Source organism: Sapajus apella, unplaced genomic scaffold (assembly GCF_009761245.1).
Source record: "Sapajus apella isolate SASKATOON/1434 unplaced genomic scaffold, GSC_monkey_1.0 scaffold66, whole genome shotgun sequence".
Taxonomy (NCBI): domain Eukaryota; kingdom Metazoa; phylum Chordata; class Mammalia; order Primates; family Cebidae; genus Sapajus; species Sapajus apella.
Window position 1 is genome coordinate 1562293 of NW_022437006.1, and position 27407 is coordinate 1589699.

Below are 27407 nucleotides of genomic sequence, written 5' to 3' on the forward strand. Positions count from 1 at the left end.
ATATGTGATCAATTCCTTTTCAGCGAAGATACAAAGACAATTCATTAGTGAAATAAAAGTCTTTGCAACAAATGACACCCGAACAATTAAATCTACATATGCCAAAAAAGGAACTTCAGCCCATATCTTAGAATATATAAAAATTAATCACAAATGAACCACAGAACAACTATAAAATATAACATTTACAAAACTTCTGGAATAAAATATAGATTATCTTCTAACCTTTGAATAGGAAAAGATTTCTTAGATACACATGTAAAGCACAAACCATAAAGGGGAAAATTGAATACATTAGACCCCATTAAAGTGAAAAACTATTAGGAGAATGAAAAAACAAAGCACACCCGGAACAAAATATTTCCATCTTATATATCTGAAAAAGATCTTGTATATAGAAAATATCCAAAAACTTTCCAAATTCAATAATAAAACAAAAAAATAAAATAAAAAATGGGCAAAAGAATTGAACACATAGTTCACCAAAGAAGATATCTAAGTGGTAAGTAAGTACGTAAAGAGATGTTCTGGCTGGGTGCAGTAGCTCATGCCTGTAATCCCATCACTTTGGGAGGCCAAGGTAGCTGGCTCCTTTGACAGGAGTTGGAGACCAGCTTGGGCAACACGGCGAAACGCCATCGTTACAAAAAATAACAAAAATTAGCAAGGTGTGGTGGTTTACAGATGGCCCAGCAACTTGGGAAGCTGAGGTGGGAGGATCACTTGAGCCTGAGAGGTGGATGTTGCAATGAGCCGAGATTGTGCCACTGCACTCCAGCCTGGGCAACAGAGGCAGACGCTGTCTCAAAAAAAAAAAAAGAAAAAAGAAAAGTTCAACCCCTTTGTCATTGGGGAAATGCAAATTAAAACAAAAATAAAACATCTCTACAAACTTGAAGGCTAACATTAAGGCTCACTATATCAAATGTTAAGATGTGGAAGAACTGGAACTCTCATAAATTGCGAGTGGGAATGTAAAACGGCACAGCTACTTCGTAAAATGATTCAGCAGTTTCTTAAAAAGTCAAACACACACCTAACATACCATCTAGGCATTTACTCCTAGGTATTTACTTAAAAGAAATGAAAGCATATGTCTACATGAAGGCTTGTACACAAATGTTCATGGTAGCTTTATTTGTAATAGCCAAAATTGATACATACAACATGGGTGAATCTCAAAAGACTTACTCTAAGTAAAAGAATTCAGACTAAAAAAAGCTTATACTCTCTGTTATTCCATTTATATAAAATTCTAGAAAATTCAATCTAATCTACAGCGACAGAAACCAAATCATGGCTGGGCATAGTGGCTTACATCTGTAACTCCAGAATTTTGGGAGGCTGAGGAAGGAGGACTGCTTGAGCCCAGGTGTTCCAGACCAGCCTGGTCAACATAGTGAGACCCCCATCTCTACAAAAAATACAAAAATTAGCTGGGTGTGGTTGTGTGTGCCTACAATTCCAGCTACTCAGGAGGCTGGGGTGGGAGGATTCCTTGAGCCCAGAAAGTTGAGGCTGCAGTAAGCTTCGATTGCATCACTGCACTCCAGTCTGAGTGACACAGTGAGACCTTGTTTCAAAAAGAAAGGAAAGAAAGCAGATCATTGGTTGCTTTGGGAGGCTGGGGGCAGGTGGGATATATGGATTACAGGGGTGCACAAGAAAACACTGGAGGTGACGGATACGTTTGGTATCTTGATCATGATGATGGTTTTATAGTGTCAAAACTGTATCAGGTTATACCTCAATAAGGTTGTTAAAAAATGAACCAATAAAACTGGTATATTTAGACAACAGAAATCTATGCAGCATCTTAAAAGAATGAGGTAAAATTAATATATATTGAAGATTTCTAATATACAGTGTGAAAAAATAAAGTACTATAAGTAGTAAGTTACTATCTGATTTCATGTTTTAAAAAGGATACTCAATTGTTTCAACAATTGTTTCTACGTGTATAAAATATCTCTGGAAAGATTGAAAAAATTGATATATGTGTTTGTGTGAGAGAGAGACAGACAGAACAGAGAGGAGATATAGGCTGGAGTTTAGAGTAGAAGAGACTTACTTTCCACTGAATACCTTTTTGAGCTGTGATTCCTCCTCCCTCATGAATGTTTCACTTTTTAAAACAAATAAAAAATAACCTATTAAGGACCTCTTCAAGGAGAACTACAGGCCACTGCTCAACGAAATAAGAGAGGACACAAACAGATGGAGAAACATTCCATGTTCATGGTTAGGAAGAATCAATATCGTGAAAATGGCCATACTGCCCAAAGTAATTTACAGATTCAATGCTATCCCCATCAAGCTACCAATGACCTTCTTTGCAGAACTGGAAAAAACCACCTTAAACTTCATATGGAACCAAAAGAGAGCCCGCATAACCAAGTCAATTCTAAGCAAAAAGAACAAAGCAGGGGGCATCACACTACCAGACTTCAAACTATACTACAAGGCTACAGTAATCAAAACAGCATGGTACTGGTACCAAAACAGAGATATAGACCAATGGAACAGAACAGAGGTCTCGGAGGCAACACAACATATCTACAACCACCTGATCTTTGACAAACCAGACAAAAACAAGCAATGGGGAAAGGATTCCCTGTTCAATAAATGGTGTTGGGAAAGCTGGCTAGCCATGTGCAGAAAGCAGAAACTGGACCCCTTCCTGACACCTTACACTAAAATTAACTCCAGATGGATTAAAGACTTAAACATAAGACCTAACACCATAAAAACCCTAGAAGAAAATCTAGGCAAAACCATTCAGGACGTAGGTGTAGGCAAGGACTTCATGACCAAAACACCAAAAGCATTGACAACAAAAGCCAAAATAGACAAATGGGACCTAATCAAACTCCACAGCTTCTGCACAGCAAAAGAAACAATCATTAGAGTGAATCGGCAACCAACAGATTGGGAAAAAATTTTTGCAGTTTACCCATCTGACAAAGGGCTGATATCTAAAATTTACAAAGAACTAAAACAGATTTACAAGAAAAAAACTAACAAGCCCATTCAAAAGTGGGCAAAGGATATGAACAGACACTTTACAAAAGAAGACATACGCGAGGCCAACAAACATATGAAAAAATGCTCATCATCACTGGTCATCAGAGAAATGCAAATCAAAACTACATTGAGATAACATCTCATGCCAGTTAGAATGGCGATCATTAAAAAATCTGGAGACAACAGATGCTGGAGAGGATGTGGAGAAATAGGAACACTTTTACACTGTTGGTGGGAGTGTAAATTAGTTCAACCATTGTGGAAGACAGTGTGGCGATTCCTCAAGGACATAGAAATAGAAATTCCATTTGACCCAGCAATCCCATTACTGGGTATATATCCAAAGGATTACAAATCGTTCTACTATAAGGACACGTGCACACGAATGTTCATTGCAGCACTGTTTACAATAGCAAAGACCTGGAACCAACCCAAATGCCCATCGATGATAGACTGGATAGGGAAAATGTGGCACATATACACCATGGAATATTATGCAGCCATCAAAAACGATGAGTTTGGGTCCTTTGTAGGGACATGGATGAACCTGGAAACCATCATTCTCAGCAAACTGACAGAAGAGCAGAAGATCAAACACCGCATGTTCTCACTCATAGGCGGGTGTTGAACAATGAGAACACATGGACACAGGGAGGGGAGCACTACACACTGGGGTCAGTTGGGGGGAAACAGGGTAGGGACGGTGGGGGGTGGGAAGCTGGGGAGAGATAGCAAGGGAAGAAATGCCAGATGTAGGTGATGGGGAGGAAGGCAGCAAATCACACTGCCACGTGTGTACCTATAAAACAATTTTGCATGTTCTTCACATGTACCCCAAAACCTAAAATGCAATAAAATAAATAAATGGGAAAAAAAATAACCTATTAATTCTATCTCTGGGAATCTGTCCTATAGGAACAAAAGTGTCAAAAGATATAGGCACACAGCAATTAGTTGAACAATTGTTACAAATGTTAACGGAATCATTGAATGAAAAAAAGTTGCCAAACATTGGCCTCTGGGGATGGTTCTAAATGGGGAGGTGGGGAGACAGTAAAAGAAGGGGAAAGGTTGTCTAGCGACTTACTTTCTACATTTCTGAATTGCAGAAAATATTTTTGGTAATGAGTGGATGTTTCCTTTTAAAGTAAAAGATCTCAATTTTTTGTTTCTTTGTTAAGATGAGTCTTACTCTGTCACCTAGGCTAGAGTGCAGAGGCACTATCTTGGCTCACTGCAACCTCCGCCTCCTGGGTTCAAGTGATTCTCTTGCCTCAGCCTCCGAGTAACTGGGATTACAGGCATCTGCCATCACGTCCAGCTAATTTTGTGTATTTTAGTTGAAACGGGGTTTCACCATGTTGCCCCAGCTGGTCTTGAACTCCTGACCTCATGATCTGCCCACCTCGGCCCCAAAGTGTTGGGATTACAGGCATGAGCCACTGTGCCCAGCCTTTTTTTTTTTTGCTCCCCCGAGATGGAGTCTTGCTCTATCACCCAGGCTGGAGTGCAGTGGTGCGATCTCAGCTCACTGCAACCTCCGCCTCCCAGGTTCAAGCAATTCTCCTGCCTAAGCCTCCCAAATAGCTGGGACTGCAGGAGCCTGTTACCGCACCCAGCTAATTTTTAAATTTTTAGTAGAGACAGGGTTTCACCATGTTGGCCAGGTTGATCTCAAACACCTGACCTCACGAGTCACCCACCTCGGCCTCCCAAAGTGCTGGGATTACAGATGTGAGCCACTGCGCCCGACCCCAATTTTTAAAAATTTAAATAAATTATTGGTTTCAGTGTGCAAGATCACCATGATAGAAGTGAAAGTGTGTTGTGCTTTGCAATGGGCTGAAGATGACACTCACCCTCTTCCGAGCTTCAGACTTCTGGAAGCACTCGTGCTGTATGAAAGTGGCTGCAGCAGAAATCCTGGATGGTGGCGTGTGGTCTGCATCAAGCATACTCACTGCTCGCTCTACAGTCATCTCCATGTCTGCATTCCTAGACAAACAGGCACAGATTCAGCCAGATTCCAAACCTCGCTTCTCCTTCCTACCAACCTGGTCCTCCAGAGATGACTCAGCTAATACTGGAAAGCACTAGAACATCTGAACCTTGGTTTTTCTTCAGCCAAAAGAAAAATCAGCACCCAAGATGAGAAGGCAGAGGTACTACTGGCCAGAAATACTACACCTCTGATCAGACTGGAGACCTTGGATGATGTCATTGGATTGAATTTTAACATACACCAAAGAAAGAAGCTGAATTTTTAAAGATAAATATGAGGCTGAGGTGGTGGATCACTTGAGGTCAGGAGTTCAAGGCCAGCTTGGCCAACATCGTGAAACCCCATCTCCACTAAAGATACAAAAAATTGGCTGGGCGTGGTGGTGTACAGCTGTAATCTCAGGTGTAATACTGTAATACTCAGGAGGCTGAGGCAGGGGAATCATCTGAACCTGGGAGACAGAGGTTCCAGGGAGCAGAGACTGTGCTGCCTCACAGCCTGGGCCAAAGAATGAGACTCTAGCTCAAAAAAAAAAAAAAAAAGATAAATATGTATCATATGATACTCACAGCTTTAAAAGCAACTTTAAAGGCACAATAAGAGTTTTAAAAGAATTTTTAAAAATATGTTTATAGAAATTAAAAGTTTTTCTGGGCTGGGCACGGTGGTTCACATCTGAAATACCCCAGCACTTTGGGAGGCTGAGACAGGAGGATTGCTTGAGTCTAGGAGTTCAAGACCAGCCCTGGCAACACAGTGAGACCCTGTCTCTACAAAAAACAAAAAAAATTAGCTGGGTGTGGTGGTGTGTGCCTGTAGACCCAGCTACTTGGAAGGCTGAGGATCGCTTGAGCCTGGGAGGTCAAGGCTGTAATGAGCCTTAGTCACGCCATTGCACCACAGCCTGAGCAACAGAGCAAGACTCTGTTTCAAAAACAAACAAACAAACAAACAAACAAAATAATGACTAAAGACACACTTTAAAGGTAATTTAGGCCTGTTTTTGGCTTCAAAGAGGGTTATACCTGATTCATTCCGGGTAACAGAGACAGGAATGAATACTGAGGAGTTTTCCAGTATCTAGTAGCAAGCATGATGAGGAAATACTCTTTTCCAACAGGCTAACCCATGAATATACATACATGTGTAAAGGTGTGAGTGTGTGCAGCATTGTGAAGGGTGTGCCTGTGTGTGGGTGGGTGTGGTACAGGTGGGGTGATAAGGAATAATGCACCTCATGACTAAAAAATAATACCCCTGCTTCTGAAACACATGTTCAAACACAGAAGGGTTACCTCATAAGTATATGGGTATTAAAAGTGAAGCAGAAAATTTCTGGCATCTATACTGAGAATTATATAATGATCTCATATTTTTAATGTGCCTCACGAGTCAATTATAATTGGTTTAAAAAATTCAGGCTATTACCATTAAAACTAGCATTTGACTCACTTTTATCTAATATACACACATATTTTAAAGGAGATGGAAATATTTTGCATTCATGGAGTCTAATGCCTTTACAGAGAATCAAAACTCTGTGAGTCTAGTCTAAAGCTCAATAGCAAAGCCTTTACCAGCTATCACTGCAGGTGTTTTAACTAATGAAAGATCATTCATAAGAACAGCCTTGTGTTATGCAGCCTTTTTTTTTTTTTAAGATTGAGCCATTAATCCATCTCATAAGCCATACATGACTCAGGAAAGTTTGAATTTCCCATCTCTAACACCCACATATAATTCCTTTACTCTAATCCTTTATTTTCCTGAACATGATTCACACAGAAGCTCTGTGTTCACACTTAGGCAACCCAATGCGATTTCACTTTATCACTAAAAACAATCCTAAACAAAATGAAGACTTCCTCAGCAAGGTTTACTACGGTTGTCGGGGGTCAACTTTCTGTTTTGTTACTGTCTATCAAGTCTAACTGCACAACATGGCATACGTTCTGGCCCAAGTCTGTCTCTACTTCCTGTCATCCTCAACCCCTTTCCTTCCCACTCCTTGGATCTACTACACACCCCTCCAATCACGTCGGGTTTTTAATCCTTCTGTAAACATTGCCACCTTCTTCAGAAGCCACCTTTGACTCTTCCAGGAAGCTTATCATATTACCTAATTCTTATCCATTCTTCAAGACTCAATTCAAATATCTTAAATTCTTCTTGTTCTTTTTTTTTCAGAGAGACACAGTCCTGTTTTTTTACGCAGGCAGGAGTGCAGTGATGTGATCACAGCTCAACATAACCTCAACCTCCTGGACTCAAGTGATCCTCTCATTTCAGCCTTCTGAGCAGCTGCGACTACAGGTGTGAGCCACCACTCCTGACTACTTTTTTGATTTTTTGAGACAGAGTCTTGCTCTGTCACCCAGACTGGAGTGCAGTGGCATGATCTCGGCTCACTGCTGCAACCTCAGCCTCTTGAGTTCAAGCAATTCTCCTGCCTCCGCCTCCTAAGTAGCTGGGATTACAGGCACCTGCTACCACACCTGGCTAATTTTTGTATTTTTAGTAGAAACGGGGTTTCACCATGTTGGCCAGGCTGGTCTCAAACTCCTGACCTCGTGATCTGCCCACCTTGGCCTCCCAAACTGCTGGGATTACAGGTGTGGGCCACCACGCCCAGCCAAATTTTTTAACTTTTTATAGAGATAAGGCCATGCTATGTTGCCCAGGCTGGTCTCCAACTCCTGGTCTCAAGCAATCCTCCTACCTCAGCTTAAATATCTTAATTTCTGTGAAATATTTTCTGCGTCCCTCTCCCAGCGAGAGCTATTCTTTCCTCCTCTGTTCTCCTACAGCATTCCCCCATGCCAGCCCCTTTTCTCTCTCTTCTTCCCTTCTTCTCTTTCTTCCTTCCTTTCTTCTCTTTCTACTCACTTATGAAACATTTATTGAAGTCTGCAGAGGAAACCTGGCTTGGGAGGTGGTGTTGGGCCTGGGCTGGAGAACCAGGAAGAGAAGTTGTTCCCCAGCCCCACTGACCCCTGAACATATTCTCCAGAAGTGAGTCTTTTCAACAATTTTTAAAATGATATCAGTATAAACTTTAAAAAGTAAGAGAAAGCACTGTAAAATACCATTGGTCAGAATATGAGACATTACGGGGGCTGGGGGGAACAACCCAGTAACTTGGCCAGGTGCAGTGGCTCATGCCTGTAATCCCAGCACTTTGGGAGGCTGAGGCGGGTGGATCACCTGAGGTCAGGAGTTTGAGACCAGCCCAGCCAACATGGTGAAACCCCTCTCTACTAAAAATACAAAAATTAGCTAGGTGTGGTTGGGGGGGCTATAATCCCAGCTACTCAGGAGGCTGAGGCAGGAGAATTATTTGAACCCAGGAGGCAGAGGATGCAGTGCGCCAGGATCGTGCCATTGTACTTCAGCCTGGGCATTAAGGGCGAAACTCTGTCTCAAAAAAACAAAACAAACAACCCAGTAACTTATGTTTGTGTGTAATCCCCCAGTAGCCAGTATTCTGCCAACTAACAACACAACCCTGCCTGGGCTGGTTTCCCTGATATTAGAATACGGCTACACTTCTGAAGGCAAAACAAACATAAAATGATGAATGGATAGCTCCTACAAGTGTTGTCAGACGCTCAGTAAATGCAAATCCCCATAAATATTTTAAAGTGATGATGAAAGCAGTGCTTTGGAAAGATGACTCTGGAGTGGATATGCGTATCTGGAAAGAAAGAGACAGTGCTGAGGGCACGACAAAAGGTTTAGCTGAGGCAAAAAAGCCTTGAACTGGGCTGTTAAAAATGGAAATGGAAAAAAAAGTATAGTTGAAAGAGACAAAAAAATCAAAGAACTAAAGCAGGTGGTCATTAAGAGGACATGGAGGGAAGTCAGTATGATCTGTTTTCTGCTCTGCAGTGCTCTTGGGTCACAGATTTGACTGGCAATCCTAGTGAAGATCCATCCTCTGCTTAGTCTCCCTCAACTCATCTCAGGGCACATTGCTGCTCTTGTGGGTTTTGTTTGTTTCTTTTTTTTTTTTTGAGACAGGGTCTCACTCTGTTGCCCATGCGGGGGTACAGTGGCGTGATTATGGCTGACTGCAGCCTGGACCTCCCAGGCTCAGGTGATTCTCTTGCCTCAGCCTCCCGGGTAGCTGGGACTACAGGCATGCACCACCACATCCAGCTAATTCTTACATACTTTGTAGAAATGGGATTTTGCGATGTTGCCCAGGTTGGTCTCAAATTCCTGGGCTCAAGCAATCTGCCAGCCTCAGCCTCCCAAGGTGCTGCAGCCCTGCTCTGGTTTTCTTTAAATTTCTGTAGACACTAACATGTACCACGCAACCTGGCACTTGATGACATATCCTATTTTATTTTTCACTGCTCCTCTTGTAGACCATCATATATCCCACTCAATTTTTATATTTTATTTATTTTTTTTGAGACTGAGTCTCACTCTATTGCCCAGGCTGCAGTGCAATGGTGCGACAGCAGCTCACTGCAACCTCCGCCTCTCGGGTTCAAGCGATTCTCCTGCCTCCCTGGTAGCTGGGATTATGGGCACCCACCACCATGCCCAGCTAATTTTTGTAGTTTTAGGAGAGATGGGGTTTCACCACGTTAGCCAGGCTGGTCTTGATCTGCTGACCTCAAGTGATCCACCTGTCTCGGCTTCGCAAAGTGGTAGGATTACAGGTGTGAGCCACCCGCCTGGCCCATTTTCATCCATTGTGATGCTTACTGGGAAGAGCCTATGAAGACCTTAATACTCATTTGCAGAACCACCAGTCGCCAACAGGTCAGAAATCATGGTTTTAGACAAATTCATTAAGAAGTTTTTTGTGGTGATATTTAAAAACCTTTTTTATCAGTGTGATCTAGAACATCAGCTTCATCAGTGTGTTTCTCTTTTACTCCAAGACTCAGTTTTTAGCTGCATTAGTCACTGTTTAACCAGCCATTCATGTTTTGGAAAGCCATGTCCATTGTTTACCTTAGGTCATTATCGCAGGCTTATGATTATAGCTAGTTAATATTCAACGTATATGAAAGACCACTCCTTTACATGTGGGAACTTCACTAGGCATAAAAAATTAAATCCCCAAAATAGGGGTTGGACAGAGCTTGAAATATGAGACAATGTGGGGCAAAAGGAGAACACAGTGTGTGGTCTCAGGGCAGGGGTCCCAGGGAGCAGCGTGGGGAGCTGAAATGAGCCATGGAGCCCAGCAAAGGAAAGAGGGAAGTCAGGCAGGCATAGGCACCGCCTTGGGCATCTATCTTCCTCATTACACAAAATACTTCCGGCTCCCTCTCCTTTTAACAGAGAGCCAAATTTTCCTTTCAACATCAGAGAAAAAAGTTGATTTCTATGACTTCTACTCTCTAGAATTTGGGGAAATCTCAGGAAGAGATTCCTTACTCATTATTTTTAAATTTTTTGACCCCAAGTGTTCCTTCTATTCTTTGAAATATGATTAAATATTCTAATACAATTTACCCTTTCTATTAAAACAATAATTGAAAAATAGTATGACTAATACTTCTTCAAGAATTTGAGCAACAAAAGAACCTAGATGGCAAAAAGTAAAGTTTATATTTCATTTCTCCTTTAACTACTTTGCTCTTTCACCATACACTTATATATTTATTGAAACAAGATCTCATTCTGTTGCCCAGGCTGGAGTACAGTGGCACAATCACAGCTCACTGTAGCCTCAACCTTGCTGGCTCAAGCAATCCTCCCACTTTAGCCTCTGGAGTAGCTGCGACCACAGGTGGGTACTATCATGTCAGGCTAAGTTGTTTATTTTTAATAGAAATGGGAGTCTCCCTATGTTGCCCAAGCTGGTCTCAAACTCCTGGGCTCAAGCAATCCTCCATCCTCGGCCTCCCAAAGTGCTGGGATTACAGGTGTGAACTACTATGCCTAGCCTCATCAGATATTTTTGACAGTTCCTACTTTAGATGTACTTCCATTTTAGGGTGCTGAGAATATTAAGATGATTGAGCACTCAAAAATGCTCAAAGTCCAGAGGGAGAACAGATAAGTACATGAATAGCCACAATATATTATTCTGATAAAGACACACAAGGCTGCTATCTGGGGCACCTAAGCTAGACTGGGAAGGAAGTGGTCAGAAAAAAGGTGGTATCTGAGCTAAATCCAGAATTATAAGTAGTCAGACAAAAATAGAGTTGCATATGTAAAGGTCTGGAGTGGGGAGAAAGAAGGAAAGAGAGAGAGAATGAATATGGATGAATATCTTGCATTAAGGAAGGAGGTTCCAGGTGGTTTGGGTGTTGGTATGTGGGTATGTTTGGGGATGGTGGTGATGATGGCAGAGAGGAGTAGAAGGAGAAGAGGTTGAAGTGATAAGCAGAGCTGAAAACACAACGGGCCTTGTAGGTCATGGCTAAAAGCATGAATACTTACTTAGTGGAATTATGGAAGGTTTATAAACCGGGAGAGAAACAGTCAGAGGTGGAAAGATAATTCTGACAGTCCTAGAGAACGGTTCTGACTGAGCAAGACCAGAGACAGAGAGGCCAGTGTAATAGAAATGGACAGAGGGGTAAAAATGTAAGACCCATTATAGAAGGAAAAATATGGCTTGGTGATAGGTGAATACAGAATGACTTCCACGTTTGAAAATAGTAGACTAGGCTGGGTATGGTGGCTCATGCCTATAGTCTCAGCACTTCGGGAGGCCGAGGCGGGCAGATCATGAGGTCAGGAGTTTGAGACCAGCCTGACTAACATGGTGAAACCCCATCTGTACTAAAAATACAAAAATTAGCCAGGTATGGTGGCATGAGCCTGTAATCCCAGCTACTCAGGAGGCTGAGGCAGGAGAATTGCTTGAACCCAGGAGGCAGAGGTTCCAGTGAGCCGAGATCATGCCATTGCACTCTACGCTGGGTGACAGAGTGAGACTCTGTCTCAGAAAAAAAAATAGTAGACTACAGCAGGAGGAGATGGGTGGAAGTTGAGGATAGGGAGCAGATGATGAGGTGAGTTTAGGATATGCTGAGTTTGAAATGTCCAGGAGGTTGTTAGATTTTCATCTAGGTCCAGAATTTGGCATTGAGGATGGAGTTGAAGACAAAACTTTGAGAACCATAAGGATACAAGTGAGGTACACAGGGCTTCTCTGGAAGAGCATCAAGACTTGGAATAGAAGGGTTACTGAAGATGCCTTCCTTGGGCAGGCATAAAGGGAGCACGCAGAGAAGACTAACAAAGAATGTCTGGAGAGGCGAGTGGAAAACCAGGGGAAGCTGGTGCCCTCAAAACCAAGGGATGACAGAATTTCCTGCAGGTTTAGGAATACAAGGACTGCTTATATTACCCAGCGTAGTGTCTGCTTAGGATGAAGCAAATAAGGCAGTCATTGCTACATTTGTCAGGAGACTGTCAGTGGGATGGAGGGGATTGAAATCATATTGCAGTGGGTTGACAAGAGACTGGGAAGTGACAGGGTGGTTCAAGAAGCAAGAGACACAGAGACGGAGAAAGACAATGCCAGTTGTTGGAGGAGATGAGGTCTCACTGTGTTCCCCAGGCTGGAGTGCAGTGGTGCAATCTTGGCTCACTGCGACCTCCACCTCTTGGGCTCAAGCAATCCTCCTGCTTCAGCCTCTCAAGTAGTTAGGACTACAGGTGCACACCACCACACCCAGCTAGTATTTGCATTGTTTGTAGAGATGGGGTTTCACCATGTTGCCCAGGCTGTCTTGAACTTCTGAGCTCAAGTGATTTGCCCACCTGGGCATCCCAAAGTGCTCGGATTACAGGCCTGAGCCACTGCTCCTGGCTCATTTTTCCCCTTTGTGAGTATGCTCACATTGCCAAAGGTCTGCTTACTATAAGAAATGTTAGAAATCTCACGGTGAATTTTATGCTATAAAAAATATTTCCTGTGGTAGGCCAGGCGCAGTGGCTCACGCCTGTAATCCCAGCACTTTGGGAGGCCAAGGCAGGTGGATCACCTGAGGTTGGGGGTTCAAGACCAGCCTGACCAATATGGAGAAACTCCATCTCTACTAAAAATACAAAATTAGCCAGGTGTGGTGGCACATGCCTGTAATCCCAGCTACTCAGGAGGCTGAGGCAGGAGAATAGCTTGAACCCTGGAGGTGGAGGTTGTGGTGAGCCGAGAACGCACCATTGCACTCCAGCCTGGGCAACAAGAGCAAAATTCTGTCTCAAAAAAAAAAAATTTCCCGTGTTTAGATTACTCCTCAACATTTTGAGAAGCGGTTTATCACTGAAGCCTACTTGGTCAGTAGGCATACTGTACAATTTCACTTGAAAGGATAGTTAGAAGCTACAGCTATCATTAGCCGACGTTAGCAATCAAATAACAACAAGATATCTAATGTTTTATCCTAATGATGTTAGATCACTATTGCAGGAGTTACTGATCTAATCAGCCATCTATTTCTCAACTTTCTCTTAGTAACATGCTCAGTTTATAAAATTTGTGCTTAGGCATTAAACGTGAATAAGGATTAAGTTCCAAACACTCAATTAGTGAAGCTATAAATAGGAAGGGAAATGAATGATTAAAAAATTCAGTTATTTTAGCCGGGCGCGGTGGCTCACGCCTGTAATCCCAGCACTTTGGGAAGCCGAGGCGGGTGGATCACAAGGTCAAGAGATCGAGACCATCCTGGTCAACATAGTGAAACCCCGTCTCTACTAAAAATACAAAAAATCAGCTGGGCATGGTGGCGCGTGCCTGTAATCCCAGCTACTCAGGAGGCTGAGGCAGGAGAATTGCCTGAACCCAGGAGGCGGAGGTTGCGGTGAGCCGAGATCGCGCCATTGCACTCCAGCCTGGGCAACAAGAGCGAAACTCAGTATCAAAAAAAAAAAAAAAAAAATTCAGTTATTTTAATAATTTAATATTGCCAAAAGAATACCCCTTCAAATCACGGACACTAGAAATCTAAACGATACCAAGTATTGAAGGAAGAAAAGAGACATCTAGAAGTCAGCCATCTTTCCTTAGCTCATTTTACAGTCATAGTAATCAAAATGGCATTTGAGGTTCACACTTAGCGCTAGGAATAAGCATTGTTTCCTTTTATTTCATGGGATGATGAAGAAAATGCAGATGCAATTCTCCATTTCTTGGCCTACTTTGGAGTTTGGAGCAGATTTTCATATGGCCAAGGGGTAGGGTCCCTTTAGCCAGCATCTAATCTGGAACAGATGGACTAAATGTCACATTTCTGCACAAAGCTGCCATGTGAGCAGGTAGCTTGGCCCCTGTCCCCGAGGTAAATAGGCTGATCTGTCAATTAGGCAGCTGCCTGAAAAGTCATTATTTTAATCACTTATCTCTGGAAGCCTTTCTCTCCAGCCCCAGAAGTGCCAGCTCATGCTGTCAGGGCTGTGGGAACAGAATGTGCTGGCAATGGCTGAGCTGCAGAGTCAGGAGGGGACTTACCCGAGCTGGGAGTCAGTGAAAGTGCTTCTCTCAGTGAGCAGATTCCCACTCCCCCCTGCCGCCGCCTGGCCCACGGTCAAGTGCGTTCTCCTCCCGCCGGAATCTACGGAATCCACGGCGACACTGGGCCCAGCTTCCCTCAGCGTGCGGGTGCTGTGGAAGGAGCTCTTGTGCCAGGAGTACCCGGAAGCCCTGTTCTGAGTGAGGGGCTGCAGGGGAACCAGCGGCCTGACCTGCCCGACGGTGGAGCCTGCGGTCAGGTAGTTCTCTTTCTCCAAGAGGTTGCCCATGCTGCGGCTGGTCCCCGGCCTGGGGTATGTGAGCTGGGCCGGGTTGGCAGGGACACTGTCAAAGACGGTGTCGCTAACAGAGCCATGCTGGTACTGTCTGTGGTAAGTGTCAAAGTTGCGCTGCCTGCTTGTGGTGCCAGCACGGCTGACCCCCACGATCTCGGAGCGAGCGTATCTCGGTGGCATCAGGAGGGCGGCCCGCCTGCTTTCATGGTGGCGCAGGGTGTGCCCAGCCTGACTTCGCTGGCTGTACTGGTAATCGCTATGCGGGTAGTGAGCCCTCTCCGGGCTGCTGTCGGGAGAAATCTCCAATCTCCTCAGAGGATGCCTCAAGGACCTTTCTTCCACGGACTTCTGGGAGCTATACTGTGCTGTTCCTCTTCCCCAGCGACCTTCATAAGTGGCAACCGTGCCAGCCTGCACGGGAGAGAAATACTGTTTAAAGGAGGCATAACTCAGTTTTCAACTTTGCAGAGGGCTAATTACACTGGGACTATTACCCAACACATCCGTTTCTCTGAATCAGATGATGAGAAGTTGGACCCTTTGTGGATAGAGGCTTTTTGAAAGTAAGACTTGGTTGACTTGAGTCATATTTATTTGCACTAGGATGTAAGACTGTTTCACGTCCACAGTTTTCCATGGTATCCTCACAAAAATCAATTTTCTCAACACTCATTTAGGAAATAATACTTGGGAAAAGTAAACATTCAAAAATAATCTTAGGAAGTTTGAAAATATCTTCCTGGTAATCTGATCACTAGGGTTACATTCTTTGATAGCCTACCTTTAGCATGTCATAGGTTTTAGGAACAGGGGAACGGCCTCCAACAAAATCATTTTCAACCAAGTGTAGGTTGTAGACATACTCAGGAACACTGCTGGTTCGGTGAAGATTTCCTGCAATAAAGCAAGTATTAAAATAACTCAGAACACAAGTGGGCTAATCAATATTTACAGACTGTGTAACAACGATGTATTAAATTTTTAAATTTAAGTAATGGAGGCCAAGAACAAGTATTAAGTGTACATTAATGTTTTTAAATGCTGGTTTCACACCACCCTGGGATATGGTAAGTGATCAAAGATTATCAAAATATTCTCTACAAAAGTTTTTCAGCTGGGTGTGGTGGGTCACGCCTGTAATCCCAGCACTTTGGGAGACCAAGGCGGGTGGATCACCTGAGATCAGGAGGTCGAGACCAGCCTGGCCAACATGGTGAACCCCATCTCTACTAAAAATACAAAAATTCGCTGGGTGTAGTGTAGGGCACCCATAATCCCAGCTACTCAGGAGGCGGAGGCTTGAACTCGGGAAGCAGAGGTTGCAGTGAGACAAGACCATGCCATTGCACTCCAGCCCGGGCAACAAGGGTGAAACTCTATCTCAAAAACAAAAAAAAAGTTTTTCAAAATGAAGTTGAATTTAACAAAAGAAAAAGAAAGAGGCAGGTGGATCACCTGAAGGTGAGAGTTTGAGACCAGTCTGACGAACATGGAGAAATCGTCTCTACTAAAAAAAAAAAAAAAAAAAAATACAAAATTAGCTAGGCGTGGTGGCATATGCCTATAATCCAAGTTACTCGGGAGGCTGAGGCAGTAGAATCGCTTGAACCTGGGAGGTGGAGATTCTGTGAGCTGAGATCGCAGATCGCACCATTGCATTACAGCCTGAGCAGCAAGAGCAAAACTCCACCTCAAAAAAAAAAAAAAAAAAAAGAAAAGAAAAGAAAAAGAAGGGAGAGGAAACACACAAAAATCTAAAAATGCTTGGTTGTTGCTGGTTGCAGTGGCTCACTCCAGTAATCCCAGCACCTTGGGAGGCTGAGGCAGGCGGATCACGAGGTCAGGAGATTGAGACCATCCTGGCCAACACAGTGAAACCTCGTCTCTATTAAAAATACAAAAATTAGCTGGGCATGGTGGTGCATGCCTGTAATCCCAGCTACTCGAAAGGCTGAGGCAGGAGAATGGCTTGAACCAGGCAGTCGAAGCTTACAGTGAGGCGAGATTGCACCATTGCATTCCAGTTTGGCGACTGAGTGAGACTCCGTCTCAAAAAAAAAAAAAAAAAAAAAAACTTTGGTTGTTATAGTGCTGAAAACTTTGGGACTCATTCTCTGGTTTAGGTGTTTAGATGGTCTGGACTATAAAGTTCAGTTTCCCAAGTCAAAGAACTCTGTTCCCAGGGAAGGAATTCAGAAGCTTTTTGTAATAAGTAGGTTGTAGGCAATACTTATAACGGTGACTCAACACTACTAGATAACACAGCTTGTATAAACAACAGGGTAGATCAGCATGATTCAGGGAAATATCAACTTCAGGACAATGCTGGGGTTGAGATATTTGGCAATAGGAGAGTTTGGCAGGAAAGGAAATCAACCCCTACACTCCAAATGGCTGCTTTTGTGGAATCACCTGGCCCTTCCTTTGTTTGGTGGTCTAATAGCAAGCCCACTCTCATGCAAACACAGATAGGAGTCAGCCCTTTGTGCTTAGCTCTGTGAAGCCTGCAGGGATTCAACTGATGCATGTCTCCTACATCTTCAAATACTCCCCTCTGAGGAGCGGGGAGTGGTAGAAAGCAGTATTTTGTGTCCCTCTTCTGCCTCCATTATTCTTCTCTCAGCTTTCTTTTTTCTTTTGAGTTTTCTCTTAGTGCCTTAAAAAAAAGGCTAAACCAAATAAGCAACAATCTCCAAAAGCCAAGTAATATCTACTTTCTTAAGTTTAACCGAAATTTCTTTTTCTGCCACGTTGCATTTTTTAGAAATCGGAGGAAAAATATATTCAATTAACTCTTCTGGTCTTCAGTGATTCATGAAAGATGTTGAGAATAACAACACAGGCAGCTCCTTTCCAGTACAGTGGGAACACATCAATATAACTTTTCCAATAAATTGTTATAAAGTCAAATTTTCAAAATACTAACAGTACATTCACAAGGGGAGGGAGCGCAGACTCTTGAAATTATTTTCTGCCAGAGAGCGAAAAAAATCTAAATCCCTCCCAAATTTTGTTTGTACATTTGTCCTTATTTCCTACAGCCAAACAATCTGCCTGAGAAACAATTTTCAGGCCTCAAGGAGTCTTGTGGGGAGGCAGCAGCAGGCTTGTAACTGTCACCCCAGAGACAAGGGCAGTTGAGATAAGTCAGGCATCTCCTGTTTCCGGGGGCCTGATTTCTCCATAAGGGCTAGCAGAAGGTCAGGCAGCCACTTACTTTTTAATCTCTATGACAAAGAATGCCTGGAACTTGGACCTTAAATAAGGTAAAAAAAACCTTTTTTTTTTCCCAAAAATTTTATTAGACATGAAGTTTTGCTGTTGCCCAGGCTGAACTCTCACCTCTGAGCTCAAGTGATCCTTCTGCTTCAGCCTCCCTTACTTGAAAGCAATCTTTTCCATGACCCCACAGCAAATTTAGGAGAGGACTCAAGACACATAAGAGTTACATCTTTAAGGGTGCTAAAGTTTGTTACTATAAATAAGTTGAAAGCAATTCATATTGTTATTATTATTATTATTATTTTTGAGATGGAGTTTCCCTCTTGTCATCCAGGCCCAAGTGCAATGATGCAATCTTGGCTTACCGCTACCTCCACCTCCCGGGTTCAAGCAATTCTCTTCCCTTAGCCTCCCAAATATCTGGGATTACAGGTGCCCACCACCATGCCCAGCTAATTTTTGTATTTTTCATAGAGATGGGGTTTCACCATGTTGGCCAGGCTAGTCTCAAACTCCTGACCTCAGGTGATCCACCCGCTTCAGCCTCCCAAAATGCTGGGATTACAGGCAGGAGCCACCATGCCCGGCCTCGTATTATTATTTTACATTGGCTGAGGCTTGTGCCTAGGCTAATCCTTTATCCTCTACTCTGCATTCACAGTTCCTTCTCTCCTCCCCAGGCCACTAGGGACATAGGCCTGAAAAGGCCCTGCTGGTGTGGGAAAGGAAGCTAGCAGGCCACGTACAGGGAACATAAAAAGGCTCTAATCCTGAAGGGTCTGGGGGCCAGAGTACCCTCAGCACTAGGAATATGCAGAAAGGTGAAGGGGTCGGGGTAGGGGGAACGACTGGGGAGAGTGCTTACACTACCCTCACCCCCACTCCTAATAAAACAAGCTTTTGTACAAAGGCTGTGGCCAGGCAGAACATTATTTCTTATTGATACATAAGAAATCCAATTTATTAGCTTTATAAAAATTAGTTTAGTGATATCCATGTTCAAACCTTTATACCACGTGAAAACTGAATATATGAAAGCTAGGAACAATCTAGAATGGCAAAATACTAATGGTCATTTATAGACGGTAGCTGGAACCATTAATTCCTGTTACTCTATAATAAAATGGCAGGTGATGAAAGCAGGCACTTTTAGGAATTCAAGAAAAATTCTGTCACTCGGTCCCTCTAGCCCATCATCACCTGGAATAGGCCCTTGCCCTAGTGCCAGGAGTAGGTAGATATTCAGGAACAGTTAATAGCGTGCTTCTTCCATCTTTAAGCTAAGATCCTGCAAAGGTTTTCTAAATGCGTAAGAACCCTTGAACAGGACCCAGTGAAACAGTATATCCTATCAAGTAGCTAATTAATCAGTGAGTTTTATAATCAGGCTTATTGAACTAAAATGTTTAACTGATGTTAAATATTCCCATTGTTGCTGTGGGTTTTAAGGCTTTTTAAAGCAACTTATGTGAACTCCTTACATTTCAATATGACTTTTCTTTTAAGGAGCTCAAATTATTTTATGTTTCTTTACAATATTCTGTGACGTGGAGCCAGCTACTATCACCTCTGTTTAGAATTAGGGAAACTTAAATTACCTGCTTTGAATTGAAAAGAGATCTAATAGTCAGGATTGAACTCTGGGCTCCCCCTTTCCCCTGGTCTCTGCTGTCTGACTGGATGGTGGCTACTATGAAATTTCTTGTCATTTATCAAGGCCTTAGAGGGATGATTATTATCCTATTTCATAGGAATTCCATATAAATATTCAGTATGGTTAATCAATTCATATAAGAGAAACTTTCAGCTGTTGCTGATAATTTGAAAGTATCACTCTTATATATTTTTTAATCATACACCATTTTGGGTACCAAAGCATCACTTTAAAGGAGCAACTAAAATAGAATAAATAATGAGGACAACACCCTTTTCATTCCAGCGACAGCAATTCATATTCATACCAACAACTCTTCTGCCTGTTCTAATGTCCCATTACATAAATTACAACTCACTCACTCCAGTGCAACCTTCATGGGACTCCTCCCCCAGTGCTCGTTGTTCTGATTTAGTTCATCCAATTCCAAGATTTTTGCCTTAGCCTAACGTGCTTGTTGAGCTGTGGTGGTGTTGTGCTTCTGTTACTCAAAGCTGAGTAAACTGGTTGGTGATTTGGAACACAATCATGTGGATCAGGTTCATAGCTCAGAACCCCATTTCAGTTCCACCAAATCTTTACCATGTTCTTATGCCAAATGGAATCTTATTAAGCAAGGTTGAGGCTCTTGAGACTGTCTACTGATCACACCTATTGAACTTCACAGGTTTATTTTGTTACAGACTTTTCCCCTGAGAGTAAACACAGATATATTCAAATGGCAATTTTCTCTTCCATATTCTGGATGCTGCTGCTACCTTAAATGAAATGAAATACTGTATACTACCTGTGATCACAGGAGCCTTATAACACCTCATATGTGATAACAGATGTGTATATGTACAATTTGCCTTTCACATTGACAATGCAGCATGAATCAAAACATTACTTCTTTGGAAAGAACTTCATAGACACCATAGTTCATGAAACAGCCACTCTTACTCCAGATATGAAGACAAAAAACAATTATGTTCTCTTTCCTCTAAAACCTTCACTTACGCAACTCCAAATACTCTGTAAATATTAATTCTTTATTTGCCAACATAAGTTCTTATAAGAAAGCTGCTTCTTCGGTTTTCAGATGAATGAACTGAGACTGGTTTAATGGTCCCCAAAATAACTACAAGGTGGCTGGAAGCAGGGAATAAAATAAGACTGAATTTTTAAACCACAGACGCTCTTCCTGTGGAATACTCATGAAAGATGTGACTCCAGATATTCAGCCTGCAAGCTGGCACAATCGATGGTTTCTCTGGATAAACAGCCAATCTCAAACAACAAATAATGCAGATTAATTCACCCAGGCAGTCATGAGTTTGAGATCAGTATGGTGATTAAAGGTGAATTAACGCCTGTGTTCTAAGATTTTAAAGAAATTTTGGACTGAGTAAAATTTTTTTTAAAGTAACTACTAATAAGGATGGAAATAAATTTAAGTCATTTTCTGTTCAATCAGAGAATAAGATAATATGATGACCGTTGAACATATAAAATAACTCAGCAATGTCCTTTTCTGAAAATAGAAGAAAGCAAACAAAAACATATCATACACACAGGTGCATCCTGCTTTAAACAAATCCAACATGAAAATCCAGATTTTCTTACACTGAAAATTGAGATGTGATTCTATTTCAAAGGATTTGTTTACTTAGAAAAAGAAATAAGTATCTTGCCTACTTTGAAGACATCCAGAGATTTCATCTGAAACCCCCAATCTACCACTTTGTATAGGTCTGGACAAATCAGTTAGATGCCTGTTTCCCATAATTCCTGCTACTAACAGGACTGCTGAGAGAGAAGCTGACCTGAGAAGGCATACACTCAAATACTTTCAAAGTTGTAAAGTGATGGGTTTCTGACATGCCATCCCAAAATACGGCACTTGGCATTTGAGGAATCAGGAGGCGCAGGAAGTTTTACCCTTAGGGCTTCCTCTCACCCCTTCTCTCTGAAGCAGACCATATAAAATCAAGCTGACCTTCCTTTGAATTAGGTCAAAGACTCATTTCAGAAGGATCCTCCCTATACCTGGAGGAAAGGAATGTTACAAAGGGAAGAATCTGAACAAACAAGCCTTGCTAAATTCCCTCAGTTTACCATTAGATCAGGCTCATCTTTGTCTCATTAGACTTCTGCATGACTGTCCATAAAAATACAGTCTTCCCTGTTTCTGTGGGTCTTTGTTTCTGAAGACTCCTACGTCAATAAAGCTTACATTAAATAAATTTGTTATGATTTTCTCTTGTTAATCTGTCTTTTATTATAGGAGTCTCGGTCATAAACCTGGTGACCAGTAAGAAAAGAAAGCTTTTCACCTCTACAAAAGCAATACGCAAAACTGAGATAAGGTTTTTAAATAGAATTTGAGTCATAAAAATTTTTCACATTTTTTCATGAATTAGTCTGTTCTAATAAGAGGGATAAACGAGAGTGCATGCTTTACTTTCCACTGTGTTGTAGAGCAGGTTTTTTTCCTGCTAAGTTTACCTGGGTGCTTGAATTGGACTTTTTCTGGTTGCTTTTGATTGGCCCACCACTGAGGAGCATGATGACATTGCTGTGTTTTCCAGCCATTCATTTCCCTTGCACAGTGCCTAATATGCTTTTGACGTTTCCCAAAGAAGGGGATGATTTACTAGGAAATATTTCAAATTAACATGCTCGGGCAACATTACCTAAATTATTTTTTCTTTTTTCTTTTTTTTTGAGACAGTGTCTCGCTCCGTCGCCAAGCGCCAGGCTGGAGTGCAGTGTCGCGATCTCGGCTCACTGCAACCTCCGCCTCCTAGGTTCAGGCAATTCTCCTGCCTCAGCCTGCCGTGTAGCTGGGACTACAGGCGCACACCACCACACCCAGCTAATTTTTGTATTTTTAGTAGAGACGGGGTTTCGCCATATTGGCCAGGATGGTCACGATCTCTTGACCTCTCACGATCTCTTGATCTACCTGCCTCGGCCTCCCAAAGTGCTGGGATTACAGGCCTGAGCCAGCGCGTCCGGCCCTAAATTGTTTCTTCTAAAAACACCATGGACATTTTATGGAGCCCACCTTAAGGAAAATAAAGTAGGTAGTTGCAGAGCAACTTTAAATTCCACCCTTCTCAAATAACAAGCAATTCAGGTCAAACCAATTGCGGGGGTGGGGGTAATGGTGAGGGAGGTCTGTTTTGATGGTGGCAGGATTCTGAATTCCTCAGAAGATTGCAGAGGTGAAGCCTTCACAGGACAATGCAATGTTCTCCCTTCTGAATAATATGATTCCTAAAGCAGCTGTTATAGAAAAAAGACTTTTGTGTTTGGTCACCAATACAAACATTGCTCAAAATAATGAATTTTTGTTAAGGTTAAAAATACTAAATTGAGGCCTGGCGTGGTGACTCACGCCTGTAATCCCAGCGCTTTCGGAGGCAGAAGCTGGTGGATAACGATGTCAGGAGTTCAAGACCAGCCTGACCACCACACATGCTAAGGTTTTGTATTTTTAGTAGAGACGGGGTTTCACTATGTTGGCCAGACTGGTCTTGAACTCCTGACATCGTGATCCACCTGCCTCGGCCTCCTAAAGTGCTAGGATTACAGGAGTGAGGCACTGCACTCTACATAATAAAGAGAAACCCCATCTCTACTAAAAATACAAAACTAACTGAGCATGGTGGAGCATGCCTGTAATCCCAGCTACTCAGGAGGCTGAGGCTGAAGAATCGTTTGAACCTGGGAGGCGGAGGTGGCAGTGAGCCAAGATCCTACCATTGCACTCCAGCCTGGGCAACAGGAGCAAAACTCCATCTCAGAAAAAAAACAAAAAAACAAAACAAAACTAACTTGAGGCCAGATGCGGTGGCTCACGCCTGTAACCCCAGCACTCTTGGAGGCCAAGGTGGGCAGGTCACTTTAGGTCAGGAGTTTAAGACCAGCCTGGCCAACAAGGGGAAGCCCCGTTTGAATAGGTCTTTAAAGTCATTTACTAGCAAAAGTAGGCGCTTAAAAGAAAGCATAAAATATGCTGAGACTCATCAAAGACCATAGTATGTCCGTACTCCTGAGTCGGCGAAGGAGTTTTTTTTTTTGTTTTTTGTCTGCCTGTGTTGGCATGTAACATAGGATTCATTTCCATTGGACTTATATATTTTTAGAAAGTGTATTTTATCGCCAGGCACAGTGGCTCATGCCTGTAATTCCAGCACTTTGGGAGGCCAAGGCAGACAGATCACTTGAGGTCAGAAGTTCAAGACCAGCCTGGCCGGTGAAATCCTGTCTCTACTAAAAATATAAAAATTAGCCGAGCATGGTGGCGCGCACCTATAATCCTAGCTACTGGCAAGGCTGAGGCAGGAGAATCTCCTGAACCCGGGAGGTGTAGGTTGCAGTGAGCCGAGATCATGACACTGCACTCCAGCCTGGGAGACGGAGTCCACTGTATGCTAGCCTGGGCAACAGAGTGAGACTTTGTCTCAAAAAAAACAAAAAAATGTATTTTATCTTCTATTCCTACTTTCCGAGAACAACAACCAGATATTGATGGAAACCACAACAGCCCAAGTAAGCATTTGTTTAGGCTGAAAAATAAGTAGAATGTGTTGGTTTAGATAGCTATAGTTGGCCGTGCATGATGGCTCACACTAGCAACCCCAGCACTTGGAGAGGCTGAGGTGGGTGGATCACTTGAGTCTAAGAGTTTGTGACAAGCTTGGGCAATATAGTGAGACCTCATCTCTACAAAAAAGGTAAAAATTTAAAAATTAGGCCAGGTACAGTGGCTCACCTGTAATCCCAGCACTTTGGGAGGCTGAGGGGGGCGGATCACCTGAGGTCGGGAGTTTGAGACCAGCCTGGCCAACATGGAGAAACCCTATCTCTACTAAAAATACGAAATAAGCCAGGCGTGGTGGTGCATTCCTGTAACCCCAGCTACTCGGGAGGCTGAGACAGGAGAATTGCTTAAAGGTTGGAGGTTGCGATAAGCCGAGATTGAGCCATTGCACTCCAGCCTGGGCAACAAGAGAGAAATTCATCTCAAAAAAAAAAAAAAAAGGCTGGGCGCGGTGGCTCAAGCCTGTAATCCCAGCACTTTGGGAGGCCGAGGCGGGTGGATCACGAGGTCAAGAGATCGAGACCATCCTGGTCAACACGGTGAAACCCCGTCTCTACTAAAACTACAAAAAATTAGCTGGGCATGGTGGCGCGTGCCTGTAGTCCCAGCTACTCAGGAGGCTGAGGCAGGAGAATTGCCTGAACCCAGGAGGCGGAGGTTGCGGTGAGCCGAGATTGCACCATTGCACTCCAGCCTGGGTAACAAGAGCGAAACTCCGTCCCCTAAAAAAAAAAAAAAAAAAAAAAGGTCTGGGAGCGGTGGCATGGGCCTGTGGTCCTAGCCACTTGGGAGGTTGAGGTGGGTGGACTGCTTGAGCCCCAGAGACAGAAGTTGCAGTGAGCTGAGGTTGGGCCACTGCACTCCAGGCTGGGTGATGGAAAGTGAGACTCTGTCTCCAAAAAAAAGAAAAGAAAGAAAGGAAAGAAAAAGATGGAAAAACTATGGTGAAGAATTGTTTTCAAAGCAGATAAAAGTCTAATAAAGCTGTTTTATTTATTTTTGACATGGAGTCTTGCTGTGTCTCCCAGGCTGGAGTGCAGTGGCACGATCTCGGCTCACTACAAACTCCGCCTTCAGGCTTCACGCGATTCTCCTGCCTCAGCCTCCCAAGTAGTTGGGATTACAGGCTCACATCACCACACCCGGCTGATTTTTTGTATTTTCAGTAGAGACAGGGTTTCACTGTGCTGGCCAGACTGGTCTTGAACTCCTGACCTCGTCATTCGCCTGCCTCAGCCTCCCAAAGTGCTGGAATTACAGGCCTGAGCCTCTGCGGCTGGCATAATAAAGTTTTATGCTACTGAAAATTCAATAAACAGTTGTACAGTGCTGTATTTTGGTGACCAGTAACACAGCTCACATAATCAACCATGAGAAACAACTTGGTTTATCAGGTATATGCTGGAAAGTACTGGCCATGAGTTCTTACAAAGTTGAATATGCCAGGGACTAACCAGCTCTCCTGGAAGAGTGGGCCACACACTCCCCGTGCCAGTGTGTGACTGACTAATCCATCGCCGTTGTTACTCACACAATATGCCAGCCACTAGAGTCCTTATTTTTCAGGAACCCCCTAGGCAATTCAGGAACTATCCTCTGATATACCAATTTATGACATTTGGGGAGCAATCTTTCAAATTCCTGCTCTAGATAATGACAAAAATGCATTTTAAAAGCCTCCGTCTCCCTTTTTTTTTAATTCAGATGGAGTCTTGCTCCCTCACCCAGGCTGGAGTGCAGTGGCATGATCTCAGCTCACTGCAACTTCCTCTTCCCGGGATCAAGTGATTTTTGTGCCTCAGCCTCTCGAGTAGCTGGGACTACAGGTATCTCCCACCATGCCTGACTAATGTTTGTATTTTTAGTAGAGACAGGCTTTTGCCATGTTATACTCCTGGCCTCAAGAGTTCTACCTGCCTTGGCCTTCCAAAGTGCTGGGATTATAGGCATGAGCCATTAAATAGCCCTTTCATATCACAGGTGTTCATGTCATATTTTGTTTGAGGTATTAGAATATGTAATGGTAGAATTTGTGATTATAAACTAGTAATTTAGCATCCCGGTGAAGTATTAAATAGATATATCCTGAAAGTATCTAAATCCATTCATTTCTCAGCTAGGCGTGGTGGCTCATGCCTGTAATCCCAGCACTTCGGGAGGCCAAGGTGGGCAGATCACTTGAGTACAGAAATTTGAGTCCAGCCTGGGCAAACAGACAAAACCCCATCTATACAAAAAAAAAAAAAAAAAAATTACAAAAATTAGCTGGGTGTGGGGGCGTGCACCTGTAGTCCCAACTACTCAGAAGGCTGAGGTAAGACGATGGCTTGAGCCCAGGAGGCAGAGGTTGCAGTAAGCCAAGATGCACTCCAGCCTGGATGACAGAGACAGACCCTGACTCATGAATGAATGAATGAATCAGTCAATCTGTTCATTTCTGTAACTTGTCTCTTTACTTTGGCATTCCCGCCAATTTATTTGCTGAGATATCTCATAAGACTTTAAAACTTGTAAGACTTTATAATGTCAATGGAAAATATCACATTATACTCCCAATATCAAAAAAAGGGAATTTATAGAACTCACAAATTATTTTTTGCTTTAAAATACTCACTACAGGTTTTCTTTGTAATGACTCTGAAGTCATTGTGTCTCCCCTGCTGCTTATTTGCCAGGGCTAACCCCTCCCAACTGATTCATAACTGCTATCACAACTTTTTGTTGTTGTTGTTGAGACAGGGTCTGCTCTGTTGCCCAGTCTGGGGTGCAGTGGTGCATTCAGAGCTCACTGCAACCTTGAACTCCTGGCCTCAAGTGATTCTCCTGTCTCGGCCTCTCAAAGTGCTGGGATTATAGGAAAGAGCCTCCGTGCTTGGTCTGTTCCTACTTTAAATCCACCAAATCTGTCCAATGTATTTTCACAAAACCCCTGCACTTTTCATGCTTCTTCCCTGTGGAAACATCCGTGACTCACGGTTATCGAATTCTTTAACTTGCATTCAAGATCTCCCTCTGTAGAATGAGGTGGAGGAGAGGGGGTAAGGAGGCTGCCTACAAGGGACACAACTGAACTGAGTTAACTGGGCAAGAGAGAAAGGAGGGAGATGGGGAGGGGTAGAAATACCAAGCAAGATACATTGCCTGTGTGTGTTTGGTGGGGAGCAAGGGCAGTGGCCCCAGGGATG

General features: G+C 43.1%; 1 protein-coding gene across 2 annotated transcripts in view; it reads right to left on the bottom strand.

Moving 5' to 3' along the window:
• PKP2 (plakophilin 2) overlaps nt 1-27407 on the bottom strand; it is a 115840-nt gene that overhangs the window by 80678 nt on the left and 7755 nt on the right. For both annotated transcript variants that reach the window (XM_032248303.1, XM_032248304.1), the window contains exons 2-4: nt 15537-15649; nt 14460-15166; nt 4884-5019 (exon numbers count right to left, since the gene is read on the bottom strand). In XM_032248303.1, coding sequence (XP_032104194.1) covers nt 4884-5019; nt 14460-15166; nt 15537-15649 — 956 coding nt within the window. The remainder of the gene's footprint in view (nt 1-4883; nt 5020-14459; nt 15167-15536; nt 15650-27407) is intronic.